Genomic DNA, 26,293 nt, shown 5'->3' on the forward strand with positions numbered 1-26,293 from the left:
AATTCCAGATCACTAATGCTCTTTCCTTAATATGTAATACAGGACCTGAAATGTGGTATGTTCTCAAACATTACTGAATGAATGAATATATGGGTAAGTGGTATAGACCACATGTGCTCTAAGGATTCGGAGAGGTGACAGATCCTTGTGGCTGGAGCACTAAAGGAAGATCTTAAACTGGATCTTGAGGAGGACTTGAGTCTGAGTAGGTGAAGAATGCACTTAAAAACGCCCTTGGTACACTCAAAGGATAATGAACAGCTTGGCTTAGGTAAAAAAGTGCTTTAAACTAGGAAAAGATAAAGACATGTAAGTTTGGATAGTGTCAGATTGTCAGTAAACTCTTCTGTTAAACATAAATTTAAGTGAGGGAATGGGTCTTTTTCATATTCCTTGCACAGGGTCTGACACATAGGATGGATTCAATAAGTATTTGCTGACTACCTGACAGACTGGGTGATTGACTAATGGAAACTTCAAAAGTTAGTTCCAAGAACTTTCTCTTTAGGCAATGATAAAATTGATGTTTTAGGAAAATTCAGCTATAATTGGAGTATAGGATGTCAGATATGATGGAGGAAAATAAAATACAATTAGGAAGCTCTTTTAGATGATAGGAGACTGAGAGGGAAATAGACAGGTGGTTTTGGCTGGGAATGGAAAGGAATAATGCTTTTACAAAAAAAAAAAAAAGGTTACTGAGAAGAAGGGTAGCAAAGAGTTAAGTTGCTTTTCTTTGACTCTGTCTCAGATCAGATTCCCTAGAAGCAGAGCCTGAGATGGGGATTTTTCTACAAGGGACTTAGGGAGGGAAGCAACAGAATAGAGGAAGCCATGCCCTGTGTTCAGCTGAAGTCTAGCCTCAATTTGGAGTGGGAAGCATACCACAGAGTTGCCCCTCCTGAAGGCCAGGAAACTGGCCATTATGTCCCCCAGTCAGTCAGTCATTGGTAGGTAGGAAGTAAGAGACCATCACCTCATAGGCATTTCCTGACTAGGTGGCTGGTTCCTTTCAGCTGAGGGCAGTTCTCAGGAGAAGGATGCAGTTGTGAGGTGTTAAGAGACCATGACTCACAGCAGCTGGAGTTTGGGTGCACTAGCCTGATAAAAGGAATTTGGTGGGGGATACTACCAGTGTCATCTACTCCCTATTATAGTCTGTTCTTCATACAGTGCCCTGCTGAGAACCTTCCAGTAGCTTCCCTTTACATCCAGAGTAAAATCCAAACCCTTTATCCTGGTCTATACAATCTGGTCTCTTTCTGCCTCTGTGGCTTATACATTCTCTCTCTATCCAAACTTTTTCTTTCTCAAACATGCCAAGCTGATTCTCATCTCAGAGACTTTGTGCTTGATTTTTATTCTGCCTAGAATGCTCTTTCCCCCCAGATTTTCATGACTGATTTCTCATTGTGCAAGCCTCTCTACTCAGATGTCATCTTTTCAGAGAGAACATCCACTGTCTTTCCCCAACAGGCTGTAGTCTGCACAAGTTACTCTGTCCTGTTAATAACTATCACCCTGGGTGCATTGATGAATGGACACCCAAAAAATGGATGGAGAGAAATGATTAGGAGGTAAGGGTTCAAGATCTTCCTGAGATAATGGACAACTGTGAAAGAAGTAGAAACACTGATAAGAATAAGAAATGTGAAGAGTATGTCCAATGTGTGTGGAAAGATGTGAAATTTTGTTTGAGATAACAGCATAAAATATATGGAAGAGTCAAATAGTGTAGGGGTGCCTGGCTGGCTCAGTCAGTGGAACCTGCAACTCTTAATCTCTAGGTTGTGAGTTTGAGCCCCACATTGGGTATAGAGATTACTTGAGTAAATAAAATCTTTTTTTTTTTTTTAAAGGAGTACAGTTCTAGAACTAAATTCATATCCTGGTGCAACCACCTGCCAGCTGCAAGATCTTACTCAAGTTATTTAACTTCTCTGTGCCTCAGTTTCTTTACCTGTAAATGAAGATAATGGTATTTTCTACCTCATAAGCTTGTGGAGAGGACTTCATGAGTTATTATCTATAAATCATATAAAACAGTGTCCAGCTAATAGCATTATTTTAGTTGAATTTTAGGAGTCTACATAGAGAAGAGAGAAAGCAGGCTGAGACTCGTGTAAGATGAGTGATGAACCTATGGGACAAAATCTAAGGAGGCGCTTACTGAGGGTTACATACTGGTTACTGCATTTGCACAACTGAGTGTGCTTCTTTCAGTTTTGCATTGTTGACCTTTCACTTGTCTCACCCTAATCCTCACCCTGGTCTCAGTCAGCAAAGGGGAAAACCCTTTATTGGTAAGATTCTCTAAATCTGGGCACCTGTAACGCCTCCTCCCTGAGGCCTTGGTGGGAGCAGTTTCTTTTTTTCTTTAAGATTTTATTTTTAAGTAATCTCTACACCCAACATGGGGCTCAAACTCACAACCCTGAGTTCAAGAGTCTAATGCTCTACCGACTGAGCCAGCCAGGCACCCCAATGTGGGAGTGGTTTCTTGCTGTTGCCAGTTTCTGGGTTGCCTCACTGTCCTTTGATTGCTTCTCCGTCTTTTCCATTACTTACATAACCAATTCCCTGTAGTCAGTCCCCTCTGCTCAAATACTCTGAGTAGTGGATTCTGTTTCTCTGGTTGGACCCTGACTGATATAACAATTAATATACTCTAATCCTTCATAATAAGCATAGAATTTCTGGGATGTGGGGGAAGAAGCTAATATTTATGGAGTACCTTCAATGCTTTAGGTACTTTGACATATAAAATATTTAATTTTCATCAGGTAGTGGAGTGGTGTCCACTGGATACTTTATAGGAAAGAAATCAGAGAATTATCACTCATCTAGGGTCATCTAGAGCTGTTATTCACACCTAGTTTGAAGGTTTATACTTTTTTCACTATGCAAAACATGTGTGTATGTGTGTGTCCAGATTGTAGATAAACTATCAAATATGTAAATTTATTTTTTTCCCAGTGAGAGATGGTTTTTTTATTTTCAGAGAGATACTATTAGTCTTTCCAACCACCTCCCCACTTTCACCTCCTCTTCCTTTATTTATTTATTATGGTAAATTCACATAACATAAATTAATCATTTCTAAGTGAACAATTCAGTGGCATTCAGTATATTCACAGTGTTGTGCAACTATTACTTATATCTAGTTTCAAAACATTTCCATGATTCCAAAATAAAACTTCTTTTTTTTTTTTAAGATTTTATTTATTTATTCATAAGAGACAGAGAGAGAGAGAGAGGCAGGCTCCCTGCTGAGCAGGGAGCCCGATGCGGGACTTGATCCCAGGACTCTGGGATCATGACCTGAGCCGAAGGCAGATGCTTAACCATCTGAGCCACCCAGGCACCCCCAAAATAAAACTTCTTATTAAATTTTTCCCCATTCCACCCTCTTCCCACCCCTGCAACCATTAGCCTGAATTTTGTTTCTATGGATTTACCTGTTCTGAATATTTCATATTAGTGGAATTACACAGTATTTTGCCTTTTATGTCTAGCTTCTTTCACTTAGCATAATGGTTTGAGGTTCATCCACAGCGTAGCATATATCAGTACTTCATTCTCTCCTTGCTGAATAATATTCCATTGTATGTATATACTATATTTTATTTATCCATTCATCCATTGGTGGATATTTGGCTTACACCTCTTGGCTATTGTGAATAGTGCTGCTATGAACATGAATGTACGTGTATTTATTTGAGTGCCTGTTTTCTATTATTTTGGGCATTTATGAACTCATTAATGTCTAGCTTATTTTTCTAATTCTAATCCCTAGAATTTTAGATTACAAATGACAAGATACAGGAATTTCTGTAAAAATATTTTTTCTCTTCTTAAAGACTTACTCATATCTATGATCTAGTTTTAGTTTATTCTACAAGTTTTGCTCATATTGCTCCCTATTGTATATGTATGTGTGCATGTATATGTGTGTGAGTATGTACACAAGAGAGAAAGAGAGGGAAAGACAGTGTTTTTGTTTTTTTAACATTTAATGTAACCATTCTGGGACTCGAAGTTCCCAGAACTATTTGCTTGTGTTTCATATAGATACTTGCAGATTTTATGTAAAGTACCACTTCTAGGTTAAAGAGGCCATGGATCTTTCAAAGTTAAGTGCTAATAGAGAAGGGTTATTTAGAAATTTGGGCATACAAATGCAGCTATTTTCAATTGTATGCAAATAAAATTTTATTTCTCTCATTAGGACAAATATAGAGCAAATGAGGGAGGGATCATTGTAATTGTAAAATCACATTTTGTAATTTATGTGAAAAGAAAATATAATCTAAAATAGATTGAATGCACAAATAAAAAAATAACCCAGGTGTAAATTATTTATTTATGAAATGAAACCTTTGAAAAGAGAGGAATGCTGATAGCAACCTTGCTATGCAATATACTTCACTTCTGTTCTTACCCTTACATTTTCAAAGTGATACATAGTAATTTAGTTTCACTCCCATTAATATGAGTGGGAGTTTTGAAACTTAAATTCTGCACACATCTTTGAAAATGTATAGGTCAAAGTAAACTGTTAATGCAGAACTGGTTTTCAGTTTTAGTGAGATATTACCAATCTCTCACCAAAGATGTCCTAGAAGGCACTTTCATTCTAGTCGCAGGAGAAGAATTATGTATAAGGTTACTATTTGGAGGTCATCATCTTTAAAACAACATGGATAATAAATCATATTAAGGAGGAAAAAAAGCATTTTCCCAACCCTAAAGAACACAAAATTTCAGGACCCATATTGTTTTATAGTGAGCAAAGGACCTTGGACCCTTTCAATGGACCCTTTCAGCCCCGTGCATCTGATCAGCGATAGAGGCATGCTAAGGTGAATTTTAATTAGGACTAAATTGTGGTATTACTCTTTCATACCCTGAACATCTGTTCCCTTCAGAAATGATGATTTATGCAGGCTATCAGAGCAGACAGCTTGCTACAGCTTATGTCACAGTTAGTGGGAAGCTGGTGGTAGCATTTCAGAAAACCAGCATCTAAATGGAGACTGGCCAGTGTATATGATATAGGTAAGAGGGGGAGGGGAAATATGATGTGTCCATTTCTAGTTTTGAAGCCAAATATTGACTTGACTTTAAAAAAAAAATTCTCTTCTAGACCATCTGTTGTTAATGAAGAAAGTAACTTGGACAATGAATGGACTGATGCTTCCTACTGATGTTAAAAGACAGAAAATCAAGCCTGTTCTTTCTGATAGAATGAAGGAACTTACTGAGAAGACCTCAGTCCGAATTCTGTTCTTTAAGAATGGCACGGGGCAAGATGGGCATGAGATTACAGTGGGAAAGGAAACAATGGAAAAGGTAATGTTGTCTGAAATATTAAAGTATAAATTAAATTTCAAAGTTTTCATAGCTTTTGAAATGTGTTGGTTTTTTTCTTTTAAATATCAGTGTCAACTAATAAACTGAAATATTAAGAAGGTATTATAAAGAATGTAAAACTTCAGCTGTTTAGAAGCATGCTTACTATACTAACAACATAAATTACCTTAGTAAAGCAACAAGATTTCTTTGGCTAACATATAGTTGGCCATTTACCTAGTTAAAAGTTATGCTTACACTTAGAGAACATTCTAGTTGGTTATAATATTTTATAAAATATTTAGATTGAAACCAATCTAATCTAGCTTCAAATCTAAAATCTGATTCTTTTCATTTCATTTTATTTTATTTAAAGATTTTATTTATTTGGCAGAGAGAGACACAGTGAGAGAGGGAACACAGCAGGGGGAGTGAGAGAGGGAGAAGCAGGCTTCCCGCTGAGCAGGGAGCCCGATGCGGGGCTCAAACCCAGGACCCTGGGATCATGACCTGAGCCGAAGGCAGACGCTTAATGACTGAGCCACCCAGGTGCCCCTGATTCTTTTCATTTTAAAATAATAAGACCTAGGGGCACCTGGGTGGCTTAGTTAAGCATCTGCCTTGAGCTCAGGTCATGATCTCAGGGGATCCAGGGATGGAGCCCCTCATCAGGCTCCCTGCTCAGTGGGGAGCCTGCTTCTCCCTCTCTCTCTGGCCCTCCCTGCCACTTATATACTTTCTCTCTGTCTCTCAAATAAATAAAATCTTAAAACATAATAATAATAAAAATAGTAAGACCTGGAAGAACCCCTGCTTCTGGAATGAGTAAGTAAAGTCCAAAATAACTAAGATTCGTTTTAAAAGTATCCATATGCATTTTTAAAAGCAAATCTAGATGGGTCTAAGAAAAATCATGTAACAATCAAGCAAACTTTAAGAAACAAATTTTGTCATATAAATGCATGTTTTTTAGGAGGTGCGTATATTTCCCAGATCATCTTTGGTCTGACAGAAATATGGAGGAACTAATGGGAATTTGAAGGAAAAAAAATTTTTTTTACGAATAAGGGCTTCTCAGCCAATCTTAAAGCAGCCTAATAATAACACTAAAATTTATTAAATACGTATTAGAGAGACAGTGAAACATAACCAAACTGTCTAGGTTTTAACCCGGGCTTTGTCATTGAATCTATGAGACTTTGGACACTTTACCTTCTCCAAGCCTCCATTTTGTCATCTAAAGAATGGGAATAACAATAGTGCCTACCTAACAGAAATGATATGAAAATTCAATATGATATTATGCATGGAGTGCCAGCACCCAGAAAGTTCCCAATAAATATATGCTATTCTTATCTTTAGGACTTATAAATATACATCTAATAGTTAGAAATTATTTCCCTTACTAAAGGGAGAGATTTATTATGAAATCAAGACAGGTATAAATCATTTTTTTATGCCAGAGTATTTTCAAAATGACTGTTGCTTGAAACAGGTGAATAGTTGACTAGATACTGGAAATTGTTCTTATTGAAATATTTATTTCTTCATCTTCTTATTTTTGTGGTTATTTTATAACCACAACTGGGTAAGTGTTTACTGAGAATCTAGGAAACCAGGTTTTATTTCCTTCTTATTTCAGATTTGGATTATGAGTAAAACAAGGGATATTATACACCAGAATAAATTGCTAAGGCAAGTTGTAACATCTTTCCTGGAGATTTTGAAAACTAGAGAAGATGGACATACCTCTTGTATTGTTAAAATGCAGTCATTCTTGGAGGTAGAAGCTAGATTAGATAACCTCTTGAGTTCACTTCAGTTCAATCTTTGTAATTCTATGCCTTGGTGGTAAAATGGGGGTAATAGTCACAACATTACATGCTCTTAGATGAAAGGTTGAGTATAAGTAAAAATGTCACTGGTATTTTTCTTTTTGACTCTAGAGAGCAATTTATTTAAAACTGGATGATCAAGCAATTCTTTAGCTTATTTTTTTTCTCCTTACAATTTGTAAAATTTAAAGAATTTTCACAATTTATAAAATTCAGGATATGATTCAGTAATAAGCATATTTGTAAATATTTGATGAAATATCGCTTTTAACATAGAATAGGGAATATAGTCAATAATAATGTTATAACTTTGTGTGATGACAGATGGAAACTATACTTACCTTGGTGAGCACTGCATAATGTATAGAACCATCAAATCACCGTGTTGTACACCTGAAACTATATAACATTGTATGTCAACTATACTTCAAATAAAAAATACTTAATAAATAAATATCATTTATATGAACAAGGTAAAGGATAGGAAGCAACAGAATCCTGGCCCTGAGTATCCATAGAAGTTTTTGAAGGGAAAAAGTAAGGCTAGCTAATTATTTTGTAAATAAAATTTAAATTTTTGAAAGTTTTGTTGATAATCACAAGATAATGCATATTTATAGATTAACTACCAAGTCAGTAAAAGGAATAAAAAACTGGCGTGGTCATAGGAGAAATACAAATTATTTTCTCTTTTATGATAAAATATTAGGAAGGTCAGAGATTAGGAGCTATTTTTAGGTTATTATGAAGTAATAAAAAACTGGAATAGGATGTAAAAGACTCTAATATGGTGAAGGCTATTGCAGTAGGATAAAGAGAAAATTATTGACGATGGTAGTAAAGTAAGTTAGTTAAGGCATAAAAGTTTTTTCTGAGCTCAGAATGGAGCCATGGGAAAATGACTATATTTTAATCTTAAGTGCAAATCAGAAGGAAATCCATTTACTTATTTTAAAAGGTTAAATAATTAGGAAGTTTGAAATGAGGGCCAAAGTGATATATTTCTTCTAAACTCGGGAAATCCCAATTATGGCCCATCTCTTTGATACTTGAATCAGATGGTTTTAGAATTACTTGGTATGGTTTAATAATCACACGGCACCTGCTACTGTGAGGCGTAGGCTAAACATATGTATTCAGAGGTAGAAAAAGGTATTAAGAAAAATTTCTGGGCACAAGATACAAAGTTAATGGAAAATGAAAAATATCTGCTCCAGATAAATAACTTTTTAAGGCTAGCATTGTGATGGTGGATCAGTTTTATTTTCCATCAATTATCTCTTAGATTCATTGCCAAAGAAGTGGCATTAACTGTATCGATTATTTTATTATCTAGGATATCATCTCCTTTATGAGAAATACTTTTTTTTTCCTCAGCACTTAATAGTTATATCTTATTTATTTGGGTTTTTTTTTGTTTTTTTTTTGCTTGGTTTTCTATGTACTATCATAAATGGCATGAGATTGCAGTGGTGAAGAAAACAATGAAAAAAGATAATGAATGAATGAAACAATGAAAAAGTGCCCTGTCCCCTTGGTCTAATTTGAATTGATTGTTCTCTATAACCTATATCCTGGAACCTCCCTTCACTGTCAGCCTGGGGATTATCTTTCCCTCTCTCCTCTGTTGGATCCCTCTCTCCCACTTCTCTAATCTTCCTCTGTCTTCATTTAGTCTATTAGACACATATTCCCGTTGCTTTCTAAGAAAAAAAAACATGGGAGATAAATTTTTTGAGATCTTGGGAAATCATTCTTCCCTCCAAATATTAAAGGTATTTCTCATTGCTTCTTGTTTCCAGTGTTGCTATTGAGAAGTCTGATACCATACTGATTCCGCATCCTTTGTAGGTGACCTGCTTTTAATTTTTCCCCTCCAAAACCATTTAGAATTATCTCTTTTTTCCCAGGGTTCAAAAGTTTTTCCAAGATGTGCTAGTTACTCACTCACCATGTCTTTTCAGTCTGAAGTCTCACCCTTCTCTTTTGAGAAATTTTGTTGAATTATTTCTTTGACAATATCTTTTTTCTTTTCTTCTTCTGTTCTGATTTTATGGAACTCCTATTTTTATATGTTGGATCTTCTGACCTGAACTTCTGAATTTCTTATCTGAGTGATTTCCTTATTTTACCTTCTAACCCAATGAATATTATTGCTTCTGCTTCCTGCACTATCTCTGTTTTCTAAGTATTTGTTTTGTTTGTTGTTTTTGTTTTCTGTCTTTCATGTTATAGTTTTCTTAAAGATGGGTTAATCTTCCATCAATATTTAACAGTGAAGAGCTTAACACCAGTTGAAAAGCTCTTGAGTATAGGGACGTCTTATTGAGGCATGGGTTGCAATGGAGAGTGTTTTGACTAGGCTTTTTCTTTAGGGTGGGGGGAGTTGTCAGTGTTTGTCTTTACTTTGGGGCTGATCAGTTTCTCCAGCGAGAATCTGCCAATGCAATCTCATAGCCAAGTGGAAAAGGGGACTAAGAGTTACATTTTCAGTATGTAGATTTTCATTTAATTCTTCTCTTTTCAGTAAACTGCTCTCTTTCTCAGCTCCGCCTGGTGCCTCTGATTTCAGAGTTCCTGTGGTTTAGCTTCTCCAGACACCAAATCTCCTGTCTTCTCCTCTGATGGCAGAAGTATAGTTACCTGAATGCTTGGTGTTCAGGGAGGGTTTGAGGGACTTAACTGCTTTTTATACAAATAGTCAACTTATCTTCAGCCTACTTTTTAGAGGTATCTGATCGCTCAAATTTGTGAGTGCCTTTCTGGGGTTTTGCAATACAAAGCAAGTTTACTTCTGTTAGCTTCGGTTTTGAAGTTTCTGGTCTGCTAAATCATTTACTACTTACTTATTTTTCCTCTGGCTCCCAGAATTTTTGTTACTGGAGGCTCCTTTCTGATTCGTTCTTTCTCTTTTTCAAAATGCCAAGTATCAATCTCTTATTTAACATTGATAAAGCTGATTATTTTAGGTGAAAAGATAATTCCAATATCTTCTTTCTATCCCAGTGGATTGTTTTGTGCAGTGTGTTGAGGTTTGTACATCTGATTTGGAAAACATAGTTTCAATCTACTTGAGTGAGAATAGAATAATTTTTCCTGTCATCTGGAGACATAAGATACTTATTGCAGACAAAGGGCCTTCAGTGTTTCTCAAAGTATGGTCCACCGAACACCTGCATCAAAATCATCTGGACTATGTGTTAAAAATTCAAACTGTTGGCCCCCACTCCAAGCCTACTGAATTAAGAATCTCCTGAGTGTGGGGCCTGGGAATCTGAACTTCAACAAATGTGTCCAGATGATTCCTAGCCCCACTAAGTTTGAGAACTCCTGTTCTGGTATTCTAAAACTTCATTTACTGATTAATGGAAATCTTCATAGATTCCTTGTTTGTTTTCCTATACTTCTGATGTGGTTTATGAGAAAGAATATAAGTTGTATGACATAGAAAACAGCTTATGGGAAATTAGATCACTAGTTGTTAGATTAGAACTAATGCAGGAAGTTAAGAAATCAGGAAGAGGAAAAATTCTACAAGTTAGCAGGGAGTAATCCATGTGGCAACTCTGACTTAGAAGAAATAAACATTCCCTTAATATTTGTATGTAAACATATTTCATTATAGCGACTTTTCCCTGTTACTACTAAAAAACCACATAAGGATTGAGAGAATATCTTATATATTTCTGTCAAGGTATAAATAAATCATGGATACCCTTAAGTCAAAGGAAAATCCAGGCTTTTATGATGCTCACATTTGTTAATTGGGAAAATAACTCAGTAAGCCTAAACACAAAAAGCCTGCAAGAAAATGTTCAAGTTTTAAAACATACAATTCAATTGAAAATAATACAACATAATAGCATTATTATGGAATGTTCACACACAGATCAGTAACTGTAACAGCAGAGATTTTTTCCAATAGTGTGGGTAAAGGAATTTAGAGAACATTTTAAGAGATTCAAAAGGGAGCACATGGAGTAACAAAATTTGATTAAGGATGCTCATCATGGATTCCGACAGGGGAGGACATGCATAATTAGTATGTTAGAAGTTCTTTAAAGAGCTTTTTATGATAGATGAGGGAAAAACCCATTGATACTATTATTGTTTTAAAAATTAGTCTAGTGTTCAGACCAGGGATTAATATCAGATTTTAAAATATGAAAGCAGATTTTTTTAAAATATGGAATTTGATACTGGAATTTATTTTCGAGAGGCCGTAGATAGCCAATTGTCCTCTGTTTATTGTCAATTTCAGGGTTTTACAATTGGATTATTTTAGAATCTTATAGTAATTATTTGGTAATCAGAATTTATTTTCTTGAATAAAATCCTATGTGTGAGGGGCGGGAATGTGAATTTCCTCAGCTGAAATAAAAGCAAATGAGAATTTTCAGTTTGCAGATTTACTTTACAAATGATACTTAAGGACAGATAATCCTTAATCTTAAGATCACAGATTTTATGAAATCATCTAATTAAGCAACTCAGAAAACTGAGACTTAGAGAAGTTATAGCTGCCCTATCCAAAGTTGATCAAGTGGAATAGCTAGGACTGGAACCCATTTTTCTACTTCAGATTTTTTTCATTATGGGAAAGTGCCACAAATATACTTTTTATTACATTTTAATTCCTATGTGTCCTCACTTAAAAATGAGTTAACATAACCATGAAAAAATGTGCAATATCTGTTTACAGTCATAACAGAATAACTAGTATGAGACTAGCCATCCCATTTTAAACAACTGGAATTGGACAAAATATATGAAACAATGATTTTTAGACATTACATAATGAGTAGTCAAGCTTGAGAGAAGAAAACTTGAGGTGAGTCCTACTATGTACCCCATCTTTATACCTGGAGGCATTTTTTGGACTGTGGTATAAGGAGAGAAAATCCAAGAAAAGCACAGTAGTCTCTGCAAGCTGAGGAGAAAGACATCAAAGTAGTAGGAGCTGGAAATGTCTGGAATTTTCCATGAAGTGTCATAAATTAAGGAACTACTTAGATAATAGTTCCCAAAATTTGCTTGGGGGTCCCCTTGTATCCTTGGCTAAATATTAAGTTGTTCATGCACAGGGTGAACTCCATAAGGCTTGGCATAAGCAACTAACTACCAGGGAAAAAACAACTAATGGAGATGTGAAAAGGAAATAACTATGGAAGTGTGCTCAGGGTAGGTATACATTTGTGTTTTGACTTGTCAGAGGAGAGAGATTTTGTTAAACATGTGGGAAATTCACAAAGATCCCAAAAAAGGTAATCATTATCCAGGAGAAAAGTCAATTCAATAGAAGCAGACCCTCCAAATAGACTTAACAGTAAAAGACTTTTATTTTTGGAAGATTTTATTTATTTGAGGGGAGGGGCAGAGGGAATGGGAGAAGCAGACTCCCAGCTAAGCAGGGAGCCTGATGTGGGGCTCCATCCCAGGACTCTGAGATCATGACCTGAGCTGAAGGCAGACACTTAACTGACTGAGCCACCCAGGCGCCCCAGTAAAAGACATTTTGAAAGCCATTATAAATATGTCAAGGAATTAAAGAAAAACATGAATATTATGTGAAGAGAAATGGAAACTAAAAATAGAACCAATGGAAGTTCTAGACCTGAAAAATACAATATCTTAAAAGGAAAAAAAAAAGTCCACCAGGTGGGTTTAACAGCAGATTAGACATTAGGGAACAAGAGATCAGTGAACTTCGAGATAGGGCAATAAAAACTATCCAAATTGAAGTATAGAGAAGAAAAAGGAAAAGGCTGAAAAAAGGACAGGGTGTCAGTAACTTGTGGGTTAATATCAAGCAGTCTCATAGATATACAATTGGAGCCCTAGAAAGATTAGGGAGAGGGAGAATATAGTTGAAGAAGTGATGGCCAGAATTTTTTTGAGTTCCTGAAAAATGTCAACCCACAGATCCAGGAAGCTCAATGAAAGCTCAGGAAATGCAAAGGAATTAGAATAGCCAAATTTGGAGGACTTGCACTACTGAATTTAGCATTTATTACAAAGTAATCAAGATATAATGGTATTGACATAAGGATACACAGAAAGAGCAATGGAAGGATATACAGAGTTCAGAAATAGACCCACATTGGGGCAAATTATTCTTTTTTTTTTTTTTAAAGATTTTATTTATTTATGAGAGAGAGAGAGAGAGTGCATAAGCAAGGGGGAGGGCAGAAGGAGAAGCAGACTCCCTACGGAGCCAGGAGCCCAATGCGGGGCTCTATCCCAGGATCCCAGATCATGACCTGAGCTGAAGGCAGACACTTAACTGACTGAGCCACCCAGACGCCCCTCCATTTGAATTTCTCTCTGGCTCTTAGGTGCTGCTCTGAGCAGCATCACCCTTTAGACCAGAAAGCTGGTGGGCACTATGGGGATGACACAAAACAAGAAGTAAGTGGAGGAGGTGCTAGATGAGGAGAAAGAGGAATATGTGATGGATAAAGTTCTTGACTGTCAAGTGGTAAAGGGCAAAGTGGAGTACCTCCTACAGTGGAAGGGGTTCTCAGATGAGGATAACATGTGGGAGTCAGAAGAGAACCTGGATTGCCCTGATCTCATTGCTGAGTTTCTACAGTCACAGAAAACAGCATATGAGACAGATAAATCAGGGAGGCAAGCACAAAGCTGAGTCTGGTTCTTAAGATAAGGAGTGGAGAGCAAACCAAAACAGAGGAAAGAAGAGTCAGAAAAGCCAGGAGTCTTTGCCTGTGATTTGGAGCCAGAAAGGATTATTGGAGCTACAGAATCCAGCAGAGAACTCATATTCCTGATGAAATGGAAAAACTCTGATGAGGCTGACTTAGTCCCTGCCATGGAAGTCAATGTCAAGTGCCTACAAGTGGTCATATCTTTCTATGAGAAAAGGCTGACATGGCATTCTTACCCCTTGGAGGCTGATGACAAAAAAGATGACAAGAATTAACTCTCCTGTCACATCTGACTGTGGGTTTAGAGTGGGGAGAGAAGGAGTCATTTGTCTTGACACCAGAGATGGCTTAAGAAGATGTCCTTTGAAGAGTCAATATAATTTCTGTGCCCTATGGCAGCCAAAATGTTTTAACGCCTTTCCATGCTGTATAGTTTGCACACACCTCTCCCAATGAAGGGGAAGGAGAAGTGCTGCAAGATGGCCCATTGTGTAGTTTGCTGAGAAAGGCAAAGGGCCTTCCATGAAAGACAAAATTTACAGAATGGGTGTGTGGGAGAGCAAAAGATACTGTAGATTTTCAAAGCGCATCTGCACAAACCACAGCCTTCTTCCCAATAGTATTAACTCTGCATTTTTACAGCATAGCATGTGTGTAGTTTTTGGCTATTACTGGTGTATTATTTGGGAGTGGGAGGGATGGGGGTGGAAAGGAACAGAGATGGGTAGGATCATTTTTTGTTAAAATTTGGGGCCTGAGGGGGGAAATGGTGAAGCAATGGAAAGAATAAACTAGTGGTGTGTCCAGAATATTATATCTTTTCAAAAAAAGTCCTTGGCAATCTAAATGAAGACTGTGAGAAACTGTTTAAAAGCTGTGAATGCTTGAAACTTAGAAGTCCAGGTATTCCCTGCCTGAGCTTAGTGCTGTTCCCAACAAAGAACTAAGCCAGTTAATAAGTTACCAAAGTTGCCATTTTGGGGATGGAAACTGGTTGAAGAGGGAAAATCTTATTGGAGCATATACATAGACAGGTAGTTCTGTCTTAGAGGTGCCTATTCTTGGAATTGATAAGAAGACCCTTTCTTTTCCAATTAATGAAGTTTTAAACATCAGCTTGCCCATCCAAGCCACTGGCTGAGGTATTTGGGGAGGGGAAAAAGGTGGTATAGAAGATGGGAGAGTAGGGAAAAGCAAGGGTCCCTGCTCTTAGGGTAGAAAACTCCTGAAGCCTGTTATTTGAACTTTGAACTTTGAAATCATTGGTGTCAGGGTTCAGTCACTGACAGCACAAGTTCGCTAAATCACTTCAAGAGTGGAATGATTTCAAAAGCCCTGGTCTCAGAAGATTAAACTTTCATACTGGGCCAGTGGTTCACTTTAAAACATAAAACAAAACAAAATTTTTTTTTAATACTAAGAATTAACTAATACCCAAATGTTGTCTTGAATCATGAGATCCATCAGTTCTTGGCATCATTTAGGTCTGCATCTAGAACTGCATTGTAAAATCTTTTTAGGCATGTGTTAGGCTTCTGTGAAAATTTTGTTTAAATGTAAACTTAATACCACATTGTTAGTTTTTGACTTAATAAAACTATAGAATTATAATACTTAAAAAAACCAAAAAACAAATGAATAGATAAACAAATTGTGCTATATCCATACCAAGGAATACTCTTTGGCAACAAAAAGGAACAAATATTGTGGTAAATGAAAGAAGCCAGATACAAAATAATACTTGCTATTTGATTCCATTTATGTGAAATTTTAGAACAAACAAAACTTTTCTAGTGAAAGGGATCAGTGGTTTCCTGGGGTCAAGTTTACTGAATAGTGATTGGGAAAGAGCATGAGGAATTTTGGAGAGTAAAGGAAATATTCTATATCTTGATTGTGGTGGTGGTTACACAGATATATTTTTTCTTTTTTTTTTCTTTTAAAGATTTTATTTACTTATTTGACAGAGAGCGATAGAGAGAGTGAGAGAGCACAAATGGGGAGAGGCAGAGGGAGAAGCAGGGCTCCCCGCTGAGCAGGGAGCCCAATGTGGGACTCGATCCCAGGACCCTGGGATCATAACCTGAGCCAAAGGCAGACACCTAACTGACTGGGCCACCCAGGCGCCCCAGATACATTTTTTTCTACCTGTGTTAAACTGTACACTTAAAATAGGTACAGCTTATTTCATGTAAATTGTACATCAAAATAATAATTTTAAAAAGCAAATAACAGTACAATTAGCATTATAAACATTTTAAAGTAACCTGGGCTATTTAATTATTTTAAGAAGAGATCAATTAAGGCTAGAGTATCTAAAGAGTATGTATTAATAGATTACTTGGACAATCTCCTTTGGTTATCTACTTCTCTTTCACATTTTAAATAATAAAATGCCAGAACACCTACATTTCAAATTCACCAGAAATGATTGCTTTTACAAATCATAAGGATGTTCATTATTAGTAAGAGCAAATAACTAGATTTGGCATGCATTCTATCACCCACTTTTATGAGAAAAAGACAAATAACTGGCCAGTAAATTTATTTCCAGGATTTATTCAGAAAAGTACCTTTAAGTTATTTAATAAGATGGTTACAAATTCATCCCAATCTCCTGGCATCTTCAGGTTGAAAATATGATCATAATTTTTATTATAAGTCATTGTAAAATATTGGTCTTAGCAGAGAGTTATGCTTAGTACATTTTATTACATTTTAATTCTTTGAAAATTCACAATGTATTTGACAGTCTTTCAGTAAGCCAAAAAAATCTGTAAAAACAGATTCTCCTCAAAATATTCATGATAAATTGTATTCTCTTCTACTGAACAAATACAATTAATTGCCAAAGGTGAAGTATTTTTAGTAATCCAATGAACTAATTTCATAATTATCCATTAATTTTCACGGTTTTCAGCTTGCTAACTTTCCTTTAAAATTCTTCTCTGGGTTCTTAATTAAATGATTTGCTTCTTAGGAGGTTTATATAGTGAATACTGTTGTAATCTATTTGCTGTACAAATACTCATTGAGTTAGTTGAAACAATGTTCCTCATTTGAGGAACATGGGCCAAAAAAATTTTTTTTTATGGAGTTAGGATGATAGCTGCAGATAACAGAGAATCCTGATTTAAACAGACTTAAGCAAAAAGGAAGCAAGAAATCTAGGAGTAGGACAGTTTTAAGCATAGCACGATAGGATTCCAGTTACATTTTTTAACAAGTTTTATTTATTTAAGTAATCTCTACACCCAACAAGGGACTGGAATTCATGACTCTAAGATCAAGAGCCACATGCTCCCCCAAATGAGCCATTCAGGTGCCCCCCAGTTATGTTATTTTTAATTTTCTGGATTTTATGCTCTTTCATATGTTGGTAACAGGATGGCTGTTGCACAGCCAGGTACAATTTTGGCCAGTGGCAGAAAAGGACTGTCTCTTCCCTGTGAATGATGAAGCCTTTCCCAGAAGCCCTTTCTCATATCTTATTTCAGAACTAGGTTATGTGCCTACTCCCAACCTGACAAGAGGCATGGGACCACCATGATTGACCTAGATCAATCAAGGTAACTGTAGTCTACCTTGAGTCCAAAGCGGTAAAAGTGAACCTCTAAACAAAATCAGGACAGCAAGGATGAGGCAAAAAATGAATATTGGGTAGGCCACTGAGAGAATTCCTACAAATGTGAAGAGATTTTCTTATTTTATTTCCTGAGGTCAGTATAAGGTTAGTGCTCTGGTAGCAAAAGCAGTTTTATTTGGAAATTTCCTTTTATAGAATTATACATCCTTTTTTAAAAATTTAATTTAATTTAATTTCTAAGATAGGATAGGCTTAATCATGTTTAAGTGCCAGTAGGAAAAATCTCATTGAGAAGGAATAGCTGAATATATATGAAAGAGAAGAAATGATGGATAATATATACTCCTTTATTTTATTTTTTTAAAGATTTTATTTATTTTTGACAGAGAGAGTGTACAAGCAGGGGAAGCAGCAGGCAGAGGGAGAGGGAGAAGCAGGCTCCCCGCTGAGCAAGGAGCCTGATGTGGGCCTCGATCCCAGGACCCCAGGATCATGACCTGAGCCAAAGGCAGACACTTAACCAACTGAGCCACCCAGGCGCCCCTAATATATACTACTTTAAAAGTTGAGAGCAAACATAATTGAAAGCATAGGTGCAATATTGGTCTTAGATAGGAGCATAGACTCTTCCAACTAGTGGGAAAGGGAGAGAATAGGTATAGAAAGAGGTAGGCTTGTAGTCTGCCAAAAATAAATAGGGAAGTAGAGGAGGGGAGGCCGGGTAGAGAGCAGAGATGGTTTGAAATATTCATTATGGTAAGTAGAGGAGATATTTAACCAAACAAATGAAATAGAAGTGACTGCGCAGTATTGAGGGACCAAGGAGTTTGGTGACTATGAATAATACTAATACTGATGTGGTCATTTGTGTGATTTCTTCAGGACCACCAAGATTCTTGGTGTGTGCATAGCACGTGGATAGTAAGCATCAGCCAGGGCTAGGATTTTTGTAGCAGAAGTTATCCATGAGGGGCGCCTGGGTGGCTCAGTCTTTAAGCATCTGCCTTCGCCTCAGGTCATGATCCCAGGATCCTGGGATCGAGCCACACTTCGGGCTCCCTGCTCCGCAGGAAGCCTGCTTCTCCCTCTCCCACTCCCCCTGCTTGTGTTCCCTCTCTTGCTGTCTCTCTCTCTGTCAAAAAATAAATAAAAAAATCTTTTAAAAAAAGAAGTTATCCATGAATGAAGAAGAATGACTAGAGTGAAGGAAGATGGTGCAGTTGAAGGTCAGGTTGTTTTGTTTGTTCAATAAGAGAGTTGGAGAGAAATCTTGAAATAACATTGTAACACCCCTTCCCACCTTCCCATCCTCTCCCAACACTTTGAGATTGTAGTATGAGAGAATAAAATCCCAGCGTTTGAGAGAGTCCTGAGGAAATTAGTGAATTCAGAGGAAAGCCTGTTTTCCTTTAAAAGAGCTTGAGGGTCCAGTCCATTTTGTTGCTTAGGGGAAGCATTTGTAGATTGCACAATGCAAAGACCCTCTTGCTGTAGTGTGATAGCAGCCGCAGAAAATATACAAATGAAGAGTATAGCTGTTTTCCAAGAAAATTTTATTTATGGGCACTGACATGTTAATTTTAACATGACAAAACACTATTCTTTTGATTTTTTTTAACATTTAAAATTGTACAAATTATTCTTAGCCCATAGGCCATACAGAAACAGGTTGTGGCCAGAATTAGCCCATGGTATGTAAGTTGCTGACCCTTGCCACAGATCTTTTGAAAACAGTTTATGGGGAAGTGTGAATCAGGGCTTATACTTCTGGATGTTAACATGTAAAACATATGATAAAAACATACTTTGAGGAGAAGGGCCTTGTTGGATCTAATGGCTTGTTGATTTGGCTCACTTGGCCAGGGGTGATGTTGAGCTCGCTCACCTGGACTGGGGTAGTGGCAAGCCAAACCCAGAGGCTCTAGACTGTGTAACCACACCACCTCCATGGTAGCCATTCCAGAAACTGTAAACTTTGCACCAGATAAGCCCATGGGTAAACAGATTAAACTAAAAAGAGTTTGTAGAAAATCTCTTCCCAGCTGCTAGTCAAAGAGTCTGGTTTTACAGCATGATGGTTTTAAATTTCAGATCAGAAGGGTTCTCTACAACCTACCTATGCTGTAAGAAATTAACAAAATGTGAATTTGTAAAAATAATATTTTAACAAGCTTAACAGGTACAGATGAGTGGAAATGGCATTTTAATTAACCTTAATATTACAGCAAGATGACACTGTTAAATATTTTCCATTGTGAATTATAAGAATGACCTTGCAAGTAGAGGCTTCATTTCAGGGCTTTTGACAGAAATTTATATTGATACTAATTCATACCACTGATAATGTACTCTGAGAAAATGATTTCTGAAGGTTGGCATTGCTTAAACACTGCAAGGATGACAAGAGAATGACAGTGTTGCTGATGCATTATAAATTTCTAGTATCTGATTTTCTAATGGCAGTTTTTAAACTCATTTAACTCTTAAAATTTGGCTTGCACGAACACTTTTAGTGATATTCTGGCACAATGAAAAGAGGGCTCTTAGAGTTAGAAAGCTGTGTAATTTTACTTGACTGATTTTTTTAAATACAAAGGCAGCAGTATTTGAAATAATTTTTAAGATCATTGAAGTTTTAGCTGAAATAAATGGGACTATCTTTAAATAGCTCACATTTTACTTAGTTTAATTGGTAAATTATAACTTTGGAGGAGGGTATTTAGATATTTGAACCTTCACTAGTAATTAGAGAATATAATTTGTGCCAAAGGGCTTCATTGAACTTTTAAATAATAGATTTGTAATATTAAGAAATTGAGAACTAAACATAAAGAATGGAAAGATCAAGACTATGGGTAGCCAAGGGAGGAGGCTCTATGGAACCAAACATAGATTCTTAATAGTGTTGAGAGAGGACTGGCTAAGGAAGAATGTGTACTGAATTGTCTCCTGTTAATATTTCTGTCGAAGAGGGTGGTGGTGGTAGTAAAAGGGTAATCCTTGGAGACAAAGTCGCATGGACTAAAGTGACCAACAGGAGAATTTTGCTAGTCAGAGACGAACTGTGTCAATAAAGTATTTTTAAAAACACAAGGGTGTGGGCGCCTGGGCGGCTCAGTCGGTTAAGCGACTGCCTTCGGCTCAGGTCATGATCCTGGAGTCCCTGGATCGAGTCCCGCATCGGGCTCCCTGCTCAGCGGGAAGCCTGCTTCTCCCTCTCCCACTCCCCCTGCTTGTGTTCCTGCTCTCGCTCTCTCTCTCTCTGTCAAATAAATAAATAAAATTTTTAAAAAAAAAAAACACACAAGGGTGGATCCCATGCTAATGTCAGTATGTTCTGTCTAAAGTCACAGACAAAACTCCAATTTCTTCTGATAACTTCTCTCTTATATTTTGCATATTGCTTTACAAGCATTTTTAGTAAAGGTTTCTGCCCATGGATAGGAGTCCTAGGTGAACTTATGTGTAGTAATCACTAAAGAAATTGACCCAAAAGAGTGGGAGGGAAGGCAGGAAGAGTAACATTTAGAGTCACCAGCGTTATTACCTTATTTTATTGGGTGGCAAGGACCAGTCCCAGCCATGGGCCTATTCCGACTTAGATATTCCAAGGGAGTATTGTCTCTGACTTGTGAGAACACATGGAGTTGGTCAGGAACTGAACTCCTGCACTGATACCCTCTAAATAGGCAGATTGGAGGTCATGGATTGGCTCCATATGACAGAGTTTATAATACTTGTGAAATACATAGCAAGAACATTGTTATTTAGGTAAAGCATTGATATTGTGAGTATTTCCCTCATAAATTAGAGGGTCCAAGATTATTCCTGTAACTTCATTCGTAGTCATAAACAGATATGCCTTCCTGCAGCTAGCATACAAGAAACACACACAATCCTATAAATGCCTGTGGAACTATGTGGCTCATGAGAACATCACTGGTCATGTGTAGGGGTAGAATAAAGGCTGAGAACCTCTGATGTAATCCAGTAAAGGCCAATTTGTCAAATTAAATTAGTCAGTTAGATATTTGCCTTTTAAATGCAACACATATCACTTGATACAGCAACTAGATAAAGCAAATTAGTCACAATGTTTGAAAGTTGTTCTCCAGACTGAAAGGAAAGTACAACTTTGTCTTTATATACACATGAAGCTCTTTAAATATGTTAGTTGTCACAAAGAAAATGAGTTGGTTGGGCTAGGACTAGGATTAGTTTCCAATTTTGTAAGGATGGGGCGCCTGGCTGGCTTAGTCAGTTAAGCATCGGACTCTTAATTTCAGCTCAGATCATGATCTCAGGGTCATGGGATCCAGCCCCATGTTGGCCTTACCCCTCTCTGGTCAGCTTGAGATTCTCTATCTCTCTCCCTCTGCCCTTCCCCCCACTCAGGCACACTCGCTCTCTTTCTCTCTAAAAATAAGTAAATAAATCTTTAAGGTAGGGATAAAATTGGGCAGAACTGGAGGCAGGGTGGTAACAGCAATGGAAAGATGTTCTTTTTACTATGTAATCATGTAATGCACATCATCCTTCAATAGTTTAGGTTATGCAAAAGCAGTAGTACATTATAGCCATTAATAGTGAAAATGGAAGACAAAGTATTTTCAATTTGGATTTGGAATGTATTATATACTTTTTAAAAAGATTTTTATTTTATTTATTTTATTTATTTTATTTTTTAAGTCGGCTCCATGCCCAGCATGGAGCCCAACATGGGGCTTGAACTCACAACCCTGAGATCAAGACCTGGGCTAAGATCAAGAGTTGGACGCTTTACTGACTGAGCCACCCCAGCACCCTTGAAGATTTTATTATTAAGTAATCTCTACACCCAATGTGGGGCTTGAACTCACAATCCCAAGATCAAGAGTTGCATGTCCTACCAATTAAGCCACCCAGGCGCCCCTACTATATACTTGTAAATGGATATAGTGATTCATGTTTTGGGAGTCACTTCCAAAAACCTAATAAAACTTGCATGAGGTTACTTGATACTCTCCAGACCCTTTAATTTTTTTTCATGCTGTGAGTAGAACTTTCCCTCTAACTAATGCATGTTTTAAGTCTTCACTGATGTTGAAAAGGTCATTGTTACAAGGGCTGTATCAAGACAGATCAAGATATTACAATATTGAGAAAACAGGGGCACCTGGGTGGCTCAGCTGGTTGAACATCCAACTCTTGATTTCAGCTGGGGTCCTGATCTCAGGGTCGTGGGATTGAACCCCATGTTGGGCTCCATGCTGGGTGTGGGGTCTGCTTAGGTTTCTCTTTCTCCCTCTGCACCTCCCCCTTCTCTTTCTCTAGCTCTCTAAAGTAAATAAATAAATCTTTAAAAAAATAAAGTAAAATAAAATAAAAAAATATTGAGAAAACAACTTTACCATATTAGAAACCATTACAAGAAGTTCTTGAGATTCAGGCTCATGGGAAACCTTGAAATGTGGTTTTTTAATTCCACTTATTTAGTACCCAAACAACATAAGTTATCAAGTTGAACTGTGATCAGACTATATTTATAATTGACTTTAGGACAATTGGAAAGAATTTAAAACCCAAAGAAAGTACCTTAAGACCTAATTTATTTATTTTTATTTTTTAAAATTTATTTTATTATGTTAATCACCATACATCATTAGTTTTTGATGTAGTGTTTCATGATTCATTGTTTGCGTATAACGCCCAGTGCTCCATTCAATATGTGCCCTCTTTAATACCCATCACCAGGCTAACCCATTCCCCCCACCCCCCTCCCCTCTAGAACCCTCAGTTTGTTTCTCAGAGTCCATAGTCTCACATGGTTCATCTCCCCCTCCGATTTCCCCACCCTTCATTTTTCCCTTCCTACTATCTTCTTCTTTTTTTTTTTTTTTTTAACATATAATGTATTATTTGTTTCAGAGATACAGGTCTGTGATTCAACAGTCTTACACAATTCACAGCGCTCACCATAGCACATACCCTCCCCAATTTTTATTTATTTTTATTTTTAACTGAAGTACAGTTGACGTATCTGTTTCAGGTGTACAATATAGTGATTCGACAATTATATACAATACAAAATGCTTACCACGATAAACGTAGTTGCCATCTGTCACCATACAATGTTATTATAATAGTATTAACTATATGCTGTACTTTTCATTCCTGTGACTTACTTATTTTATAGCTGGAAGTTTGTACCCCTTAGTCTCCTTCACCTATTTTGCCCATCTGCCCACCTTTCTCCCCTTGAGCAGCCCCTAGTTTGTTCTCTGTATTCATAAATGTGTTTCTCTTTGTTATTATTGTTGTTTGTTTGTTATTTGTTTTGTATTCTAGATTACACATATAAGTGAAATTATATATTTGTCTTTGTCTGACTTATTTTGCTTAGCATAATACCCATTAGGTCCACCCATGTTGTTAGGAATGGCAAGATTTCATTCTTTTTTTTATGGCTGAGTAATATTTCATTGTATATACATATGATCTTTATCCATTCATCTACTGATGGATACTTGGGTTGCTTCTATATCTTGGCTTGTGAATAATGCTGCAATAAACATAGTGGTGCATATATCTTTTCAAATTCATGTTTTCATTTTCCTTGGGTAGATACTCAGAAGTGGAATTACTGGATTGCATGGTACTTATATTTTTAGTTAGGTTTTTTTAATTTTTATTTTATTTATTTATTTATTTATTTATTTTTAATATTTTATTTATTTATTTGGCAGTGAGAGAGGGAACACAAGCAGGGGGAGTGGGAGGGGGAGAGGCAGGCTTCCTGCCAAGCAGGGAGCCCAATGCGGGGCTCAATCCCAGGACCCTGGGATCATGACCTGAGCTGAAGGCAGATGCTTAACGACTGAGCCACCCAGGTGCCCCTATTTTTAGTTTTTTGAGGAATCTCCATACTGTTTTCGAATTTACATGTGCACCAGTTCATGTTTGCATGAACAGCATGCAAAGGTTCCCTTTTCCCCACATCCCTGCCAACACTTGTTATGTCTTGTCTTTTTTATCCTATTCATTCTGGCTGGTATTAAGTGATATCTCCTTGTGGTTTTGATTTGCATTTCCCTGATGATTAGTGATGTTGAGCATCTTTTCATGTGTCTGTGGCCATCTATATATCTTCTTGGGAAAAACATCTATTCAGGTCCTCTGCCCATTTTAATTGTATTATTTGGTTTTTTGGGGTGTTCCCTTGTATGAATTCTTTATATATTTTGGATATTAGCCCATTGTTGGAAATATCCTTTGCAATTCCTTTCCCATTCAGTAGGTTGCCTTTTCATTTTGTTGATGGTTTCCTTCACTGTGCAAAGGCTTTTTAGTTTGATGTAGTCCCAGTCGTTTATTTTTCCTTTGTTTCCCTTGTCTGAGGAGACATATCTAGAAAAATTTTGCTAAGATTGATGTCCAAGAGGTTACTGTCTCTGTTTTCTTTTGGGAGTTTTATGGCTTCAGGTCTTATGTTCAGCTCTTTACTCCATTTTGAGTTTATTTTTGTGTATGGTATAAGAAGGTGGTCCAGTTTCATTCTTTTGCATGTAGCTGTCCAGTTTCCCCAATACATTTATTGAAGAGACTGTCTTTTCCCCAGTGTATATTCTCGCCTCCTTTGTCATAAATTGACCATAGTAGTGTGGGATTATTTCTGGGTTCTCAACTCTGTTCCATTGGTCTATGTGTCTGTTTTTGCACCAGTGCCATACTATTTTGGTTATTATAGCTTTGTGATATAGTTTGAAATCTGGGAGTGTGATACCTCCCCCTTTGTTCTTCCTTCTCAAGACTGCTTTGGCTATTCCAGGCCTTTTGTGGTTCCATACAAATTTTACAATTATTTGTTCTAGTTCTGTGAAAAATACTATTGGTATTCTAATAAGGATTGCGTTGAATCTATAGATTGCTTTGGGCAGCATGGGCATTTTAATGTTAATTCTTCCATTCCATTAATATGATATATCTTTCCATTTATTTGTGTTAAGACCAAATTTAAAAGTAATATGCTCCCACTATAAATTAATGAAAAATATAGAAAATAGCAAGAAAAATATAAAAATTTCCCATAGTTCTAGCATTTATTAAATACAGTATAACCACTTTTTAATATTTGTTGCATCTCTTTTCTCTTTTTTATTAATATTTGTGTTTTTTATTTTTTATTTTATTTTTTATATTTTTTATTTATATTTTTAAATATAACATATTTTTATTTATTATATTTTTAATTTATTTTTTATTTCTTATTTTTAATAATAAGTGTGGGGCTTGCCCTCAAGATCAAGAGTTGCATGTTCTTCTGGCTGAGCCAGCCGGGTGCCCTTGTTTGTGTGTTTTTAAAGTAAAATTGTGATCTAATAATTTTAACTGCTTTTTTTTTTTCATATATTAGAAACATTTTCTAAATCATCAAATTTTATTTTACAGTATAATTTTTATGGCCATTTAGTATAGAAAGGACTTTTAATGTTTATTTGATTTAGCCAGAGCTTACTGTAATAAATTACTTATAGGTTTTTTTCGCCCCCGGGTAGGTTTTAGATACTTGCACAGTGAGAATGAACCTAAATTCACCAGCCAGATATCTTTATGATTTGTATGGCAGAACAATTAAAGATATTTCAAAAGGTAAGTGACAAAGATCTTATAAACTCTATGATAACATTTCAAAAGGCACTTGCATAATTTTTTTTACTTTATATATTTAAAAGGAAAACAGCTATAATAAAAGTTTAGTTTTAACAGGGATAAATATGTCATTCTTAGTACAAAAGGAAATTATGAAAGGGATTAAGGTTTGAGGAATCTTTATTTCAGCATGTTTTGGTCCATTTGGTCTTCTATCACAAAAATAC

At 36.4% G+C, this 26,293-nt stretch overlaps 1 protein-coding gene and 1 pseudogene across 1 annotated transcript in view; both read left to right on the forward strand.

The window, feature by feature from the left end:
• DCDC1 (doublecortin domain containing 1) overlaps nt 1–26,074 on the forward strand; it is a 79,225-nt gene extending 53,151 nt beyond the window's left edge. Inside the window, exons 7-8 of the mRNA XM_021684718.1 lie at nt 5,147–5,352; nt 25,973–26,074. Coding sequence (XP_021540393.1) covers nt 5,147–5,352; nt 25,973–26,074 — 308 coding nt within the window. The remainder of the gene's footprint in view (nt 1–5,146; nt 5,353–25,972) is intronic.
• On the forward strand, nt 13,573–14,127 carry LOC110575707 (annotated as a pseudogene).
• Nucleotides 26,075–26,293: the final 219 nt, after the last annotated feature.

The sequence above is a fragment of the Neomonachus schauinslandi genome, chromosome 11 (genome assembly GCF_002201575.2).
Source record: "Neomonachus schauinslandi chromosome 11, ASM220157v2, whole genome shotgun sequence".
In the NCBI taxonomy this organism is placed as follows: domain Eukaryota; kingdom Metazoa; phylum Chordata; class Mammalia; order Carnivora; family Phocidae; genus Neomonachus; species Neomonachus schauinslandi.